Source organism: Rhagoletis zephyria, unplaced genomic scaffold, assembly GCF_001687245.7.
Source record: "Rhagoletis zephyria isolate East Lansing unplaced genomic scaffold, Rhagoletis_zephyria_1.1 Rzeph_scaffold_00098, whole genome shotgun sequence".
NCBI lineage: Eukaryota > Metazoa > Arthropoda > Insecta > Diptera > Tephritidae > Rhagoletis > Rhagoletis zephyria.
This window is the reverse complement of record NW_016157182.1, coordinates 15,500-30,390: the sequence shown is the minus strand read 5'-3', so window position 1 is coordinate 30,390 and position 14,891 is coordinate 15,500. Positions and strand designations below refer to the sequence as shown.

The 14,891-nt window shown below is 36.0% G+C and overlaps 1 protein-coding gene across 9 annotated transcripts in view; it reads left to right on the top strand.

The window, feature by feature from the left end:
• LOC108376286 (uncharacterized) overlaps positions 1-14,891 on the top strand; it is a 43,976-nt gene that overhangs the window by 19,742 nt on the left and 9,343 nt on the right. For 8 of the 9 annotated variants that reach the window (XM_017632513.1, XM_017632533.1, XM_017632506.1 and 5 more), the window contains 4 exons: positions 7,965-8,406; positions 11,050-11,165; positions 11,242-11,763; positions 12,023-12,428. In XM_017632513.1, the coding sequence (XP_017488002.1) occupies positions 7,965-8,406; positions 11,050-11,165; positions 11,242-11,763; positions 12,023-12,253 (1,311 nt within the window). In that variant the 3' untranslated portion in view covers positions 12,254-12,428. Of the gene's footprint in view, positions 1-7,964; positions 8,407-11,049; positions 11,166-11,241; positions 11,764-12,022; positions 12,429-14,891 lie in introns of those variants that run through there. The other variant, XM_017632541.1, reaches the window with a different exon arrangement.

The window sequence follows — 14,891 nt, the reverse complement described above, 5'->3', positions numbered from 1 at the left end:
TTTAAAATATTTTCAAACAAAAACTTTCTTAAACTTCTCACTTGTCATACTTTTTCAATTAACTTATCTCCTGAACTCAATTTGAGATTTTAAACAGATGGAAACCTCTTACATGTAGTTTTGAAATAAAGCCCATTAAAAATCATACGCCACAAGAAAATTTTGCAATCCCTTTTTTGAAGGCACCGTTCGCTCGATTTCAATGAAACATACAAAGATTTAAAGGATATAACTTCCTCTAATCCAGAAATATTAATTCCGATATATAGAGGGCGTGGCATCTGACATATAGACTAAAATGTGAGAACCATTATATCTCTAAAACCAATTATGTTGGAGAACTGAAACTTAGCACATATGCATAGATTGTAAGTACCCTACTTACGGTGAAAAATGGTAGGTACTGAGAAAGTGGGCGTGACACTTCCCATACAAACTGAAATTCTCATATCGCTTTTCTCTGGAACCACTTATGCTAACGTCCTGAAATTTTACACAGCAATATATGTTGTCAATACCGTACTTACGGCGAAAAGTAGTAGATTTGGGAAAAGAGGGCGTGGCACCGCCCATACAAACTGAAATTCTTATATAGCTTATCTCTGGAACCGCTTAGGCTAACGCCCCGAAATTTGAAACAGCTATTTACGATATCAATCACGTACTTATGGCGAACAGTGGTAGATAACGGAAAAGGGGCATGGCACCGCTCATACAAACTGAAATTCTCATATCGGTTATCTATGGAACCGCCTATGCTAACGTCCCAAAATTTGACATAGAAACGTATGTTGTCAATACCGTACTTACGGCGAAGCGTGGTAGATTTTGGAAAGGGGATTAGTGTGTTTGTCTTCCAATAAGTGGCGCAGGAATTGAGATCTATCCTTAACGATCATATTTATTATCAGATTTGTTTCACTTATAGAACTTATATTAGTAACATAAAATATGGTATAACCTGGTAGCCCAGTCGTGTGATAAAAAAATAGTAAAACCGTCATTAGCGAAGGAAATATTATCTTTTGTTTTAAACCTTCAAGATACTTTCTCAACCGTTAACGATTCTGATAAAAAAAGAAAGAGTATGTAGATGTGGGCAATTTAGTTTTTAACCTGCAAGAGGCTCTCAGACAAATATAATCGAAAAACTTATTTACAGTTCGAATTGGTATATGTTTGACATATTAGTCAGTGATGAACATCTCATCTTTACATACAAATACATATGCATATTTTTTATAAATGAAAATCGAGGTTCCTTTTTCAGTCTAATTTCAAAAGCTGCTGAAGAAATTTGGAGTAGACTTGGTAGAATTACCACTAACCAATCTGGTATTAACGTTCATAATTCGATTTTAAGTTTTCCTGTAAATTCGATATAAACTATGCCGGTGGACTTCAAAATAATAATTCGCATAAAGGAGTTAGGATTGGTGACAGGTAAAATTCGAAAGTGTATGAAAAAAGATGTCGAATTTCNCTAACCAATCTGGTATTAACGTTCATAATTCGATTTTAAGTTTTCCTGTAAATTCGATATAAACTATGCCGGTGGACTTCAAAATAATAATTCGCATAAAGGAGTTAGGATTGGTGACAGGTAAAATTCGAAAGTGTATGAAAAAAGATGTCGAATTTCGACAACTGGGCGATACTAGTTGTAATAATTCATTTAAATTATTGAATTGTTTGAATTTAACCTTTTAAACAGTTGACGACCTTTTTAAACCTCTTTCGTCTGACACTCGTATTCAAGATCATTTCGACTCAAACCAATCTTCTATAATTTATAATAATATATATTTTGAAAGACGTGTTTTATGTGTTCGCAAAGCTCGAGAACGGCCGAACCAATTGTTTTGAAATTTCGGACACCTGCTTCATGCCGCTGCTTCAATGCCGGACCGAAGTTTTTTGTGTACTGTTGAGTATAGTTTCACAATTTCACCCGCAAGTTGGCGCTGGAGTTAAGTTATTACTAAAAATCTTATTTATGATCCACTTTGGCTAATATTCAAAAATGTATTGGCAATACTATTGGCACAAAAGGCTGCCAATTGGCGCTGGAGTCATTACGAATAATCGCCAAGTTAGAAAAGGTGCCGTGGATGTCAGATTAAATCGACCTGTTGCACAAATGAGTATATCGAACTCTTGTGTGTTACAATTGGCCCAATGTGATTTGCCAGTATTATTATGCGTCAAAGCTTCACCCCGAGACACCAGGGCTGAGTTGTGCAGGGGTAAATCTCAAATCACCACCGATAAATCCACCGCCAGAACCATTGCGCGCCTTTTACCGTAATATTTAATTTGCAATAATTTAATTCAATTTTTAAAAAGGTGGCAACCCTTGCGAAAGGCTTAAATATTATTTAAATTTTTAAACTAAAGGTTTCTTACCAATATTTCGTTAGACAACCATATTTTAATTCTTGAGATAGCTTGCATAAAATATAATATAATTTAAATTTGACTTTTCAAACAGGTGGCAACCCTTTTCAAAATATATTCGAACTAAGTACAGCTTTTTTAAGCTTCTTGACATCAATTTTTTTATATAATTCTCAAATAAATAACTCCCTTAATTACAGTTGATTTTTTTTTTTTAAGGTGGCAGCTCTCATCCATGAGTAGATAATTATTTTGTATATCTCCATACCAAGTTTCAGTAATTTATCAAAAATATTTCCTGAGAAATGCAGTATGAAATATTCCGTTTGTATGGGAGGTGCCACACCCCCTTGTCTAATCGAGATTAAATTTATCCTATATTTTAAGTTGGGCTAAAAATGACAGCAGTGTACAAAATTTCATGATGATCGGTTGAGTAGTTAAAGCGTGAAAGCGTAGCAAACAAACAAACTCACTTTCGGATTTATAATATTAGTAAGGATTTTAAACTCAGAAAAAATGCCAGTTCTAATTTATGTACTGGTTTCGATAAATTTCCGATTAAAAATAAAGACGACAGAGATTTCTTCGTAATTCGCATGGTAATTGGACATGAATTGCCAAGAAATGAGGTAATTCGCTCTCAATATTTTTTATCATGAATTACATAATTTGAAGGGTAATTGGAGTGCAAATTACGAATGAGAGGGCGAACTACGTAAGTGGCGTGCCGTGGGAAAGCCGCAATAACCTCTTCAGGTAAAAAATGGGAAGCTAAATATTTTTAGGCTACGTTAAAGGCCAGTTTGCAGCTTTCAAGAAAAGCAAAAACTCTATATAAAATGACGTACAAGAAATGGCTAAGAAATTTTCTTGTGTCAAATTTCCTTAAGGCAGTACGTAGTTCTTAAAAATTTGCTACGCTTTCTACTACGGTTTTCTAAAGCTTTTTGTGAAAAAAGAGCTCAAGGCAAAACAGGTTTGCAACAGAAATATATGCCCGTTCCATTATTTCTTGAGGAAAGAGTGAGGCAACAGGCTGGTGAAGTATCACATGTCAAAACTCCTTCGACACACATACGAAATAATGGCAATTTTTTTCTTGACCGTTTTCTTGCGAGCTGCATACTGGCCTTTAGGTGGAATGTCTAGAAGGAGTAATTTCCTCTGTTCTTAGGCTAAAGATGGTCCCATTGTTATTCGATATACCATCTTCGATATTGCTGAGGTCACTTGCTATCAAACCATTTCTTTGAAGTAATGAACTTTGAAGTGAGTGCTCTAATGTTAATTTTCGCTACCTCCGCAAAGTTTTGTAGATAGCAATAATCTGAAACCCGTACTTAAAAGTATATACCCGAGTACTCTATCAAGAAATGAGTATTTTTCTACTTCGATACGCGTGTACAAGTAATTGGAGGCTATCGAGTACAATGTGCAAGTATTTTGGCCAAGTGGACCACTCGCTTGTGCTAGGATTAAGTCTAAACGAGCGCATACAGTGTAGAGCAAAAGTGTTCGTAAATCAGAGGAGGATGTAGAGCCAGCCTATGATTTTGGGAACATCATCGGGAAGATAACGATGAGCTTTCCCATTGCTTAACGATTTCTCGATCAGCCTTTCAAGTAAGAAGATACGAATGGTAATTTTGCGACTCCTTATAAGTTTCCACGAAGTTTATTTAGCGTTGTTGTGACACCAGTTCCTTGTGAATGATTGTTTTCAAAGACAGGAACTATAGTTTAAAAAAAAGAAATGGCCCTTCTCCATGGGCGTAGCCAGATAGAGCGCAGAGTTGTCGTAGAGCTTTTGCACTACGGAGACGTATGGTAAAGTCCTGACAATGAATTTCATCACAGTTTGTTAAGTTCGGAAATGGCTACGACATTAAAACGTATATTCGGTACATGCGCACCACTTTGGGTGCATTTAGAACGTAGCCAAATAACTTATTGGGAAAGTTTCTCTTATTTTAAAAGACATTTCAACGGCTCTTCCAATAGCCTCGCGCCTTTGCAAAGGTCCAAAGACATTGGTTAAAACACAGTTTTGACTGGCACTTCTCGAAGAAATTGCTTTCAAGGTAATTTTTAATAGCAAAAATTGTTTGATGCGAGTCCAAAAGTAGACATGGTACCCAAGGGTATACACATAAAAACACATATGTATTTAATTTTTAGGTACATTTATATTTCATCCCTAGTGCGAAACAATATTTTATGGCGTCAGCGAATAGGTGGATGCTGTTAACTCGACGAAGGGTTAGCGGTCGTGGCTCTGATATACATCCATACAAAAATTAGTGATAGAAAACTAACTCTAGGCGAGAGGTAACAATTGTCTACCGTGTACACAGCTTGTAGAGTACGCGATAGAGAAAAGTTTAAATTTCTCCTAGAGTTGCTTTACCATGTAAACTTAATTGAGAGACGAGAATTTTATTTCAGTAAAACACTTCCGAGATTTCTCTACCGTGTACACTTAGCTTAAGAGATTTTGCGTTGTCTGCGCCTAAGTATAGCGTTTTCAGAGCTTCTTGACTGTCAGAGACCTGGTGAAAACATTATTCCGACTTTTCCGTCGAGTTTGGAGCCATAAGTACGCATGTTTATAGCGTTTCATATCGTATTTGGTGGGACATGGTATTCGAGTCCTGCCGAAGTGGTAAGATAATTTTATACTTTTTAGTGAAGGTGTTTGTTGGTATGCTTGCAGTGCTTGCAGATCTGGGTATGGGCGTCATCTTCCAATAGATTTTCTTGTGTCCGTATGCCTCTCTGAGTCTTAAGGCTGCAATAGCGGCTAATTCTCGAGAAAATACGTTAAGCGTAAGCAAATGTAGAATCGCGTCTAGAGCTTCAGTAACTGAAGAGCATAGAGATCCGCTTATGCAAGTTCCTACTCCTTTGCACACTTTGAAATCTTTGAAGTTAATTAAGCTTTGTTGACTTACCAAGGGTAGGCTACCAGACCAGGGTTGTTGCGAATATTATTCCAAAATAAAGGTCCTTTCCGGATAATAAACAAACGGCCTGTCCAAATTAAACAAATTTGGTACCATATGAAAAAGGACTGAAATAGCTTTTAAGCAGAAATAACGAACGACCTCAATTTATATATTTTTTATAATTTAATACTAAAGAAAGGCGTATACCTGACACAAGGTTTGTTCTATGGTAATTAATTAACATTTTGAGTTGAAATATTTTCCAATATGTAGCTTTCCTCGTTTAGACATTTCAGTTTTAAAGCTATTTAAGTCCTCTTTCATTTGATACCAAACTTGTTTAATTTGGATAAGCGGTTTGTTTATTATCCGGAATAGACTTTTATTTCGGAATAATATTCGCAACAACCCTGTACCAGACTACGGCTGCGTAGAGCAAAGACCATTTTTAAGGTCAAGGTAATTTTTTATCTAACTATATTACTTTTTCTGAATTCTCTTTCACTTAAGCTTTAAAACGCGGTTACATTTTCATATATATATTGCACACAGTCTTCAAAAAAGGCACAACTCCAAAATCAGATACGGAAATATAGGATCGTACAGATTCAACGCAATTTATACAAAAACAGGTATAGCATAGTTTGTGTTTTTTCTATTATCATCTCTTTTAATGAATTGTAGGTATTTTCACTCAGTTCCTTTTCAAGAAGAAGAAGAAGAAATTTTCATAGGACCTCAAATTCTTAAAATTATGAGGGGCGTGCAATAATTTCTTTGGAAACCACAGAAGCGATGACTATGTCCATAAAAATTTCGTTTCCTTCATTCAGTGATGAGCAAGGCGAACACTTTCACCAAGAAACTGCTACAATTAAAAAATGTTTCGGAGGAAAAAATTAAATAAAAACGATTTCAGAATATTGCTGGTCACTACAACGAGAAACTGATGATGCTGAATTAAGAAAAAACAAGAAAACATTTTTGAGTAGTATAGTCAAAAATAATATTTTTGAAAAATTTTGTTTTCATAAAAAGTTTGATAGCTCGATAAACTTTCATCCGATTTTTTAAAATAAACACTAGTTTTTTCATTATTAAATTTAGTTTTACAATCAATTTAGGACTAGTATGGTTTTCTTATAAAATAGTGCGTAAAAACCTTACCAAAATTTAAAAAAGGCGAAAAAAGCCAAAAAAATGTGTTTGCTAAGTAAATACACACAGATCTCTTAAGGTTTCTTTATTCACATACATATCGTTCGAAAGGCCCAAGTTTCTTCTTTTTAAATCCGGCAATAAACTGAAATTCAGTGCATAATCAAATAGGTTACAGGCTTATAAGTGCGCAAAAGTACGAAAATCCGGTTTTTAACGGTAAATCCAGATTTTGGGGGTGTTTGGCAAATTTCATATTTCGATTCTGTTTTCCTCGAAAAGACCTACCACGAAATATATATAACTTCCCAGGTATTTCTGTTTTATTCTTTTTTGTAGCATTGCGTTATCTGTTGACCTAAGGGGACTGGTTGAAAAAAAAAATATTCCCTAGCTAATAACATTCGATGAAGCTTTCTCAACTTCTAGAGTGAGTTGGATCAATATATACATATATAAACTCAAAACTACTTTTCGCTGATATATGTATGTATGTAAAACACTAGAAGCCAAGGTATCGGGATGACATATGTAATAGATAAATCTTTAAAACATGCTCGTACCGTACCCCTCTGCGTGTTTCAATCAAGTAACTTTAACAACAACAATAAATATACTAACCAATATTACCAGACGACAGCAGCGAAAATAACTTAGCCAATGCATTTAAAACATGGTACTTCTAATTTAAACACTTTTTTGAGGTCAAGGTGCTATCGTTTAACATAATTTACCATGAATGTATGTAGGTATGCTCTAAATAAGTTCGCATTTTTCAAACTTTCAATTATTCGTTGTGCGTATAGCGTAATTATGTACATATTTCGTGCAAAATTGTATAGTCTTGATACATGCTTGCATACTTACATACATATCTACCAAAAATATTCCTTATTACATACATATGGTGTTTATGTATGTATACGAAAAAGTGTAAACACAGGCAATCAATAATATCGATTCCATAAATTTTCGAATATTAACGAGAGTTGTGCTTACAAAGAGAAATAAATACTTGTGGGTAGTTAGGTAAAAGAAGCTTAAATAGTTTGAAAATGCATTCGCCATGTGAAGCAAATCGCAAAAAATCAAGCACGACTGCTGCACGTGCTACCAAAGTCATTAACCACAGAAAACCTAGTTCAAGGCAAATCAGAGGAAATCATAAAATATCACAAAAAGGAAAATACTTAACTAAAAAAATCAAAAGCATTCGCGTAGTTATCAGTTAAAAAAATAACGCTAAATTACGCTAAGTCGACGTGACTTTAAAATATTCAGATACCAACTCTGTTCGCCTAGACGTATGTATGTATGTACGTAGTTGAAGTAAAAATTATTGTTACCATAAATATTTGAATGCTCAATATACATGAACCAACATAGTTCTACATAAAAGTACAAGTTATTTTTTTTTTAATAACGTTATTCAATATGCAAAACATTTATTACCATTTTCAGCGTGCAACAAAAACTGTTTCCGCCGCATCACCTACTCCGTCCATGCCGGATGTAGCACCCGCTGTTTTAAATACCGAGAGTACGCATGTCAATTTGAATGCATCCGGTAGCTCGCAACACAAGCTCCAATACCATCAACAACAACAACATCACACACATGCTTCGCAACCCACAGGCCAACAGCAGCAACAACAGCACCAAAAGGCTAAATTGTCACCGTCGAATGTTGCTGGTGTGGCAAGTAGTGGCTTTCAAAAACAACACCAGCAGCAGCAACATTACCAAAATAACAATGGCACTTCGCCATCGAATGGTAGTGGCAATAAAACGGCATCAACCAAAGCAACAGCAGCGAATACATCGAGTGTGTCGATTCCCGTGGAAACGGTGCCACCAATGCGTACCATTGAACTGTCGACGGGTCGCATACGCGAAGGTTTCGGTAAGTATGTACATACAATGAGCAATGAATGTTTCAATTTTTAAGAAGCAAATGCGCAAAAATAATTTGTATACATTAGGGTGGACGAATTTTTTATCATCACTTGATCAATTTTAAGCATTCACGCGTTTATGTACATATCGATGGCTGAGTGGAAGATCCACCTATCTTGGCAGCCAGTTGGAAAACGGCCTATCTCATATAATTTTTCAGAAACGCCCACTTTCAGAATTTGGCTGAAGAACGCCATATCTCAGGATTTGATTGAAGAACGCCCTATATCAGAATTCGGCTCAAAAACGCCCTATCTCATGTACGCTCTTAAATGCATCACTATGCAAAAACAAAAAAGACTTCTTCGGGTAGTTCGTCCTTCCATTATGTTCGTGGGTGCCATTTTCTACCTAAGAGTGCTGAGTAAAGGATCCTTTCATTGGAACCTGGCCATCTATGCATAGAGTTTGTCATTCCATCTTCTTCGGTACCCGTCGCCCACGAAAACTCGGCCATATATCTTGAGTAAAAAGTTCCCTCGAAAGTCCCCAAGGAAGCTTATACTGGATACTAGGTCGACAAAGTCCTGTACAACTTTAAAAAACAATGACGTGTGTTGGTGCCGCTGCGATTCCGATTAACAGCTCTTGTTACGACTTCCCGCACCATAATGAAAAATGAACCTCGTATGCAGTGCACGGACGTCAAAAAAATTAATATTGGTAGATATTACATACAAGAAATGGTAGAAGTTGGTAGATTTTTTAAAGGAAACAATATTAGATAGCTTTTACTCATATAGGATAAAACATTGCGAATTCAGAAAAGATGATGCTACAGAGTAGAGATTTTCGTCTCGGTGGTTTTTAATGGAGTATTCGAGAGAAAGAGTTTGCGGAAGATGTACATGCCTTTACATGTTGGCGACGGCGAGTACCGCAGACAATGGCATGATGAGCTGTATGAGCTTTACAACGACATAGACATAGTGCAGCGAATGGACTCCGACACTCCAGCTCTCAAATTATTCAACTTGGAACCCGCTGGTGGTAGCAGAGGAAGAGGGAGGCCCCCACTGCGATGAAAAGGCCAGGTGGAGAAGGACTTGGCTTCTCTTTGCATTTTCAGTTGGCACAGAAGGTAAACGACTGGCGTGCTTTGTTGAACTAGGCCAAAATCACTTAGGTGGCTACAGCGCAAAATAAGAAGAAGAAGTTCTCATATGTCAAAATTATGTATTTGTTGTAATTCTTACTAGGATAGTGCATAAATTTAGTTAGGGCAATTTTTGTTTTTGTACTCCTGCTATCACCTTGTATGAATTCACCTTGGGATGACTTGTATTTTTATATAAAATAAATGTACATATGTACATAAAACTCGATTCGAATCGAATGAAATAAAATGACAGCTATTTTTCCCCCTATTCGATTTGATTTGAAAAAGTGAACTATTACTGAATGCTCAAAAATTCAAAATTAGATCTCTTTGCTTTCTTTCCGGCGAATATTGGTAGATTTTTAGCCTTTGTTGCTAAAAATTGTAGAAAATTTAATATAGCTAAAGAGTTGGTAGATCTACCAATAAGGTGATAAAGTCCGTGCACTGCTCGTTTGGCCTCAAACGGGGAAGAGAGGTCCTCCCCGATTTAAAATAAGCTGAATTTTTTACTCAACGTCGCTCTACATAACATGGTGTTGCTCATGTAATCATGCGACTTAAAAATCAAAAATAGATGGTGTGCGTCAATGTGCTTATCTAGTGTCCTTTCCAGGATTGTGAAAATCTGGTCGAGGGTGGATTTCCCAAGAGCCTAGCTCACTAGGGATTTTCTCAACCATTATTTTTACACAAAAAATTTAATAAAAAACTGTAATATTTTCGCAACGATTTAAGTTTTTAAGAATACGGTGTATCGTTTCCGAAAACTTTCCAATAATATCTCAAACATGTCGATTAGACGTTTGAATAAAAATTTCCAAATCTCGTGTAAACATAAGCGAGACACATTTTTTTACGCTGGCGTGCGCTGTCATTAAAGTTGTTGCGTATTTAATTTGTTTCTTCTGTTGGCGTAAGCACGTGTTCGAAGATCCTGATCATGAAGAATTTAAAGAAGGAGCAGTAGGGCAGTGAGGTCACATGTGACCATCATGTGTGACTCAGATCCTGATAAATACTAGCCAAAAAACTGCAAACTTAATATGGCTATAAAAATCAAATTGGACAGATAACTTAAAAAGATTTCGAAGTTTTATTAAATGGGTGTAGGTCTTTCAGCTTGCGTTAACCATTAAGCTCTGATTAAATAACCTGCTGATATCTTAGGTTACAGAAGAGTGTAAACACAAGCCCCCAGTTGCAATCACCAGATCCAGATTTCGATCATGTTTATATGATTTCCAGTTGTCATTGGTATCTTTCTTTCTCAGCAGTTTCAGTCGTCCATAGCATTCAGTTGAACCAATTTCGTGTCATCACTGTGAAAATACCAAACCGTCGCAACGGGATTTATAAAACAAAACTCCTTTTTCTCTCATTGTAAATTTTGCATTTGAAAAAACTTTTATTTATTACTTCAAATGAACTTTACTGCAATTATGTGCATAGTAAATACTTTTTAAGGAAAAATTATTTTTATTTCCTTAGCAAATGGCGATGTTATAGTCACATTGTTACCTGCCAACACAAAATGGCCATGGATTACACCAGCGCTGTTCCGTCCAGAACTCGTGCCCGAGGAACTGATGGCACAAGGACTAACTGTAAGCCACGAATTTTAAATACTTTCTTTAATTTAGTTTCTTTCCTTAAACATATCTCGCACATTTCTCGCTTCAGCTCACCGTCGAGGAGTATGTGAACGCCATGGAGACGCTGGTCAACGATTACCGTTTCACTGTCTACAACATCTGTTACAAGCGCATTCTCGTCTGTTGGATTGCGCTTGCTTTTACGGTGCTGCTCACACTGCTCTTCTCTGGACTGCAGGGTGTGGCCCTCTTTTCTCTGGGTGTAGGCTGGCTTTTCCTCAACGCGGCAGCCATATTCCTTTGCATGTGGGTAAAATTACGTTTGTCGCGCGGCTTGGAGAAATGTTTAGCGCGAGTTAATCGCCAACTTATGAAGCACAAAATTCTCTTAGTGCTGGACGATCGTGGTCGCATATCATGCCACAAAGTGAATTTGTGCTTTTTATATTTCGATGCGACGCAATGTGTGACTTTCTTGAATGAATTTCTCGAACACACCGAACAAAATGGTGGCGAAACGATTAAAGCGGGTTGGGAACGTAAATTAGACATTGATGTGAACGACATTGTAATACAAGGCAATAATCCAGTGCGGTTGTCACGAAAACAGGTGAGTGTGTGGCAAAACGGGGTGGACGGAAGACTCGCATTTCACTGGCACTTTTGGCACTTAAAATTTACGATTAATATTTTTTCACAACATTTGTTTTGTTTGGCAATTAACACATCCACACGCACATACAAATCAAACACGCATACACATACGCACTTCGCACACACATAGACGACACGTAATTAATACTGTATATAAATTTCATGAAAATAATTTCTTCCTATTACACATACGGATGCTCATTCAACTCGCTTAGGTTGTAGCACAGGAGCTGTTTCTTAGCTACTTGCAGCGTTGGGGCAAGGATTTCCTGCGTCGCCGCTTGGACTGGACCGTGCAGGAGGCGGGCGTGCATGAGACCCCACGTCACTTGCAATCGTCGATATGCCCCTGCCAGTATGAGGAGGAGTTGCTGCGCAATAAAATTAAAATGCAATTGAAGGGCAAACAATGCTGCGGCGTTAATTGCATTGGCTGTTGGCTTTAAGTTTTTAAAGCAGGAAAAAAATTTGAGAAATGTTTAAAGATATTTGTACACAATGTACCTACCCTGCAAACCAAAATTTCCTGAAATCTTAATGAAAACTTTAGGAGTATCTCATTTCTGTGACGATTTTTTTACGAATCTTCAAAGAAAATTATATGAAGTGGTTGACAAGAACTCGCAAAGAAATTTCTGTACGAAAAATAAAGAAAATTCTGAAAAAATTCTACAAGCAGCATTATTTTCATTCGAAATTTCGTAACAGAATCGAAATGTGCACAGTTTATTTCATTTTAGAAAATTCGGCAAAAAATCGTATGAGATCTTCACGAATTCCTTAATATTTCTCTACAATTCAGAATACTCTGAAAAAATGGTTTGCAGGGTACCTAAATAAATATGAAATTGAATTGATTACTATGTATATAGAAAACCAAATGCTTTCTGTAAAAAATACTATACAAAGAACGTAAAAAATAGTATTAGGAGTTTAAACAGTTTATCTAAGCTCTGCTCAATTACTAATCGGTTAACTGAGTGCAAAACATGTTTTTAAAAACATCACATATGAGTTTATGTATCTATTATTACTTAATTACTATCTTTCTTTAGTTAAGTATTTTGAAAAACCTGTACCGTTCTGTATATGAAAATATGTACATACATATATATGTAGTATAGAAGTTATTGGAAAAGTTTGTCAATATGAATATAAATTGCACAGCCCAACAAAATTCTAACACCTGTATGGGGTACAACTAGTGACCTCTTTTTCTTTATGATCTTTTCCGTAGAACCAGAATCTAACCTTCCAAATAATTCAATTGGGTCTAGCTTTTGAGACATTTGCGATTTAGATGTTAATCAAATTTATTTTTACAATTTTTTGGAGTTCTGTAGAAAAATATGTTTGTGGAATATAATCTTTTGACCATTATAAACTGAAAGAAGAAATACTCGTATTTCAGATCGAAAGATAAAAAATTAGATTCCTCAAAAATAACGCTTTAACACTTCAAAATTAATAATAAAAAATTGTTTTTTATTTATCAAATTCAATTAATTTCGCATTAGTTCTCTTTTAGTGGCTCAGTTTGTCTGCCCAATGTTTCGAAAATTTGTGAATAACTTGGGAAATGTATGTGTGTATTTATGCATTTTGAAATTTTAAACCCTTCGGTCATACGCGTCATTATACTCATTCGAAGAAAAATGAATTCCCCCTTTAATCAAATCTTTTAGGTTTTCGTTGTTATAAATTATAATAGACATCTGACGAAGCGGCTCTTGGAGTTTTCGAGAGAAAGGTTCTGAGAAAGATTTACGGACCTTTACGCGTTGGCGATGGCGAATAGCGCAGACGATTTAACTATAAGCTGCATGAGCTTTACAACTATATATATATATGGCAGCGAATTAAAATTTAGCGGCTCCGCTGGCTTGGCCATATCGTTCGAATGGACAGAACCGCTCCTGATCCGAAAGTATTAAACGCAGGCCGCGATGCTGGTAGCAGAGGAAGAGGAAGGCCCCCTCTGCGTTGGAAAGACCAGGTTGAGAAAGACTTGGCTTCACTTGGCATTTCCAATTGGTGTCAGTTGGCACAGAAGAGAAATTACTGGCGTGCTATTAGGACTCGGCCAAAATCGCTTAGACGGTTACAGCGCCAATAAAGAAGAAGAATAGCCAATTTAAAAAAAGTGGTATTGATGTGATAATAAATAGGATATTTCAGGTTGCGTTGGCCACAATTTTTATCTTGCAAGAATTTGTTTTTGTGACTAATGTTTGCGCAACCAATTTTTTTGCCTTTTGGGATAAAAGGACAATATTTAAGCTTTCGTTTTATGCTGTTCCAAATTTCCTCATTGTATTGGTATACTACTACAAAAGCTCTAAAATATATGAAAATGTGGTTTTCTTAGGGTCCTTGTCATAATGAAACACTTAAAGCTCCTTTTGCAAAGGTTTGCAATTGAATAATAACAAAAGGTTCATTTAAATGAAAATAACAAAGTTGGTAATGCTGCTCTCGGCCAAATTGCATCAGCTGGTTGTCATAAATCTGTTATTATACTACGAAAATGACATAATTTTGTTTCTTACAAAAGGGACCTTTGTGTCATTTAAATTTCCACTTTGGGTATTTAACTAAAGTGCCTTTATGGGCACCTTTATCTTAAAAGTGGCTTTATGAAATCGATCAGCAAAATAAAGCATCCTTTAAATTTTAAAACATTCTTTCATTTTATTATGAAGTCGGCCCTTATATTTTTAATCGTAAATATCTCGAAAATTAGAGCCAATTGAAAATCATTAAAAAACAAGTAAGAAAGTCTAAGTTCGGGCGGAGCCGAACATTAAATACCCGGCGCAAGTATTAAATATATGTTTTTTCACCCTTCCGAAACATTCCGCTAGATGGTAAGCCGAGGTGTATCAATTTTGAGTAAATTAGCGTCCTTCAATTTCGAAATATTGAAGTTTCAAGCATTTCTTAAATTTACCGTTATATGAGAATCGGCCGTTATTTTAGTCCGATTTCAATAATTTTCAACGTTTTGCTTACACGTGGCAAGTACAATAACCATACCGAGTTTGGTACAAATTGGTAGAACGGTTACCGATATACTTATATGTG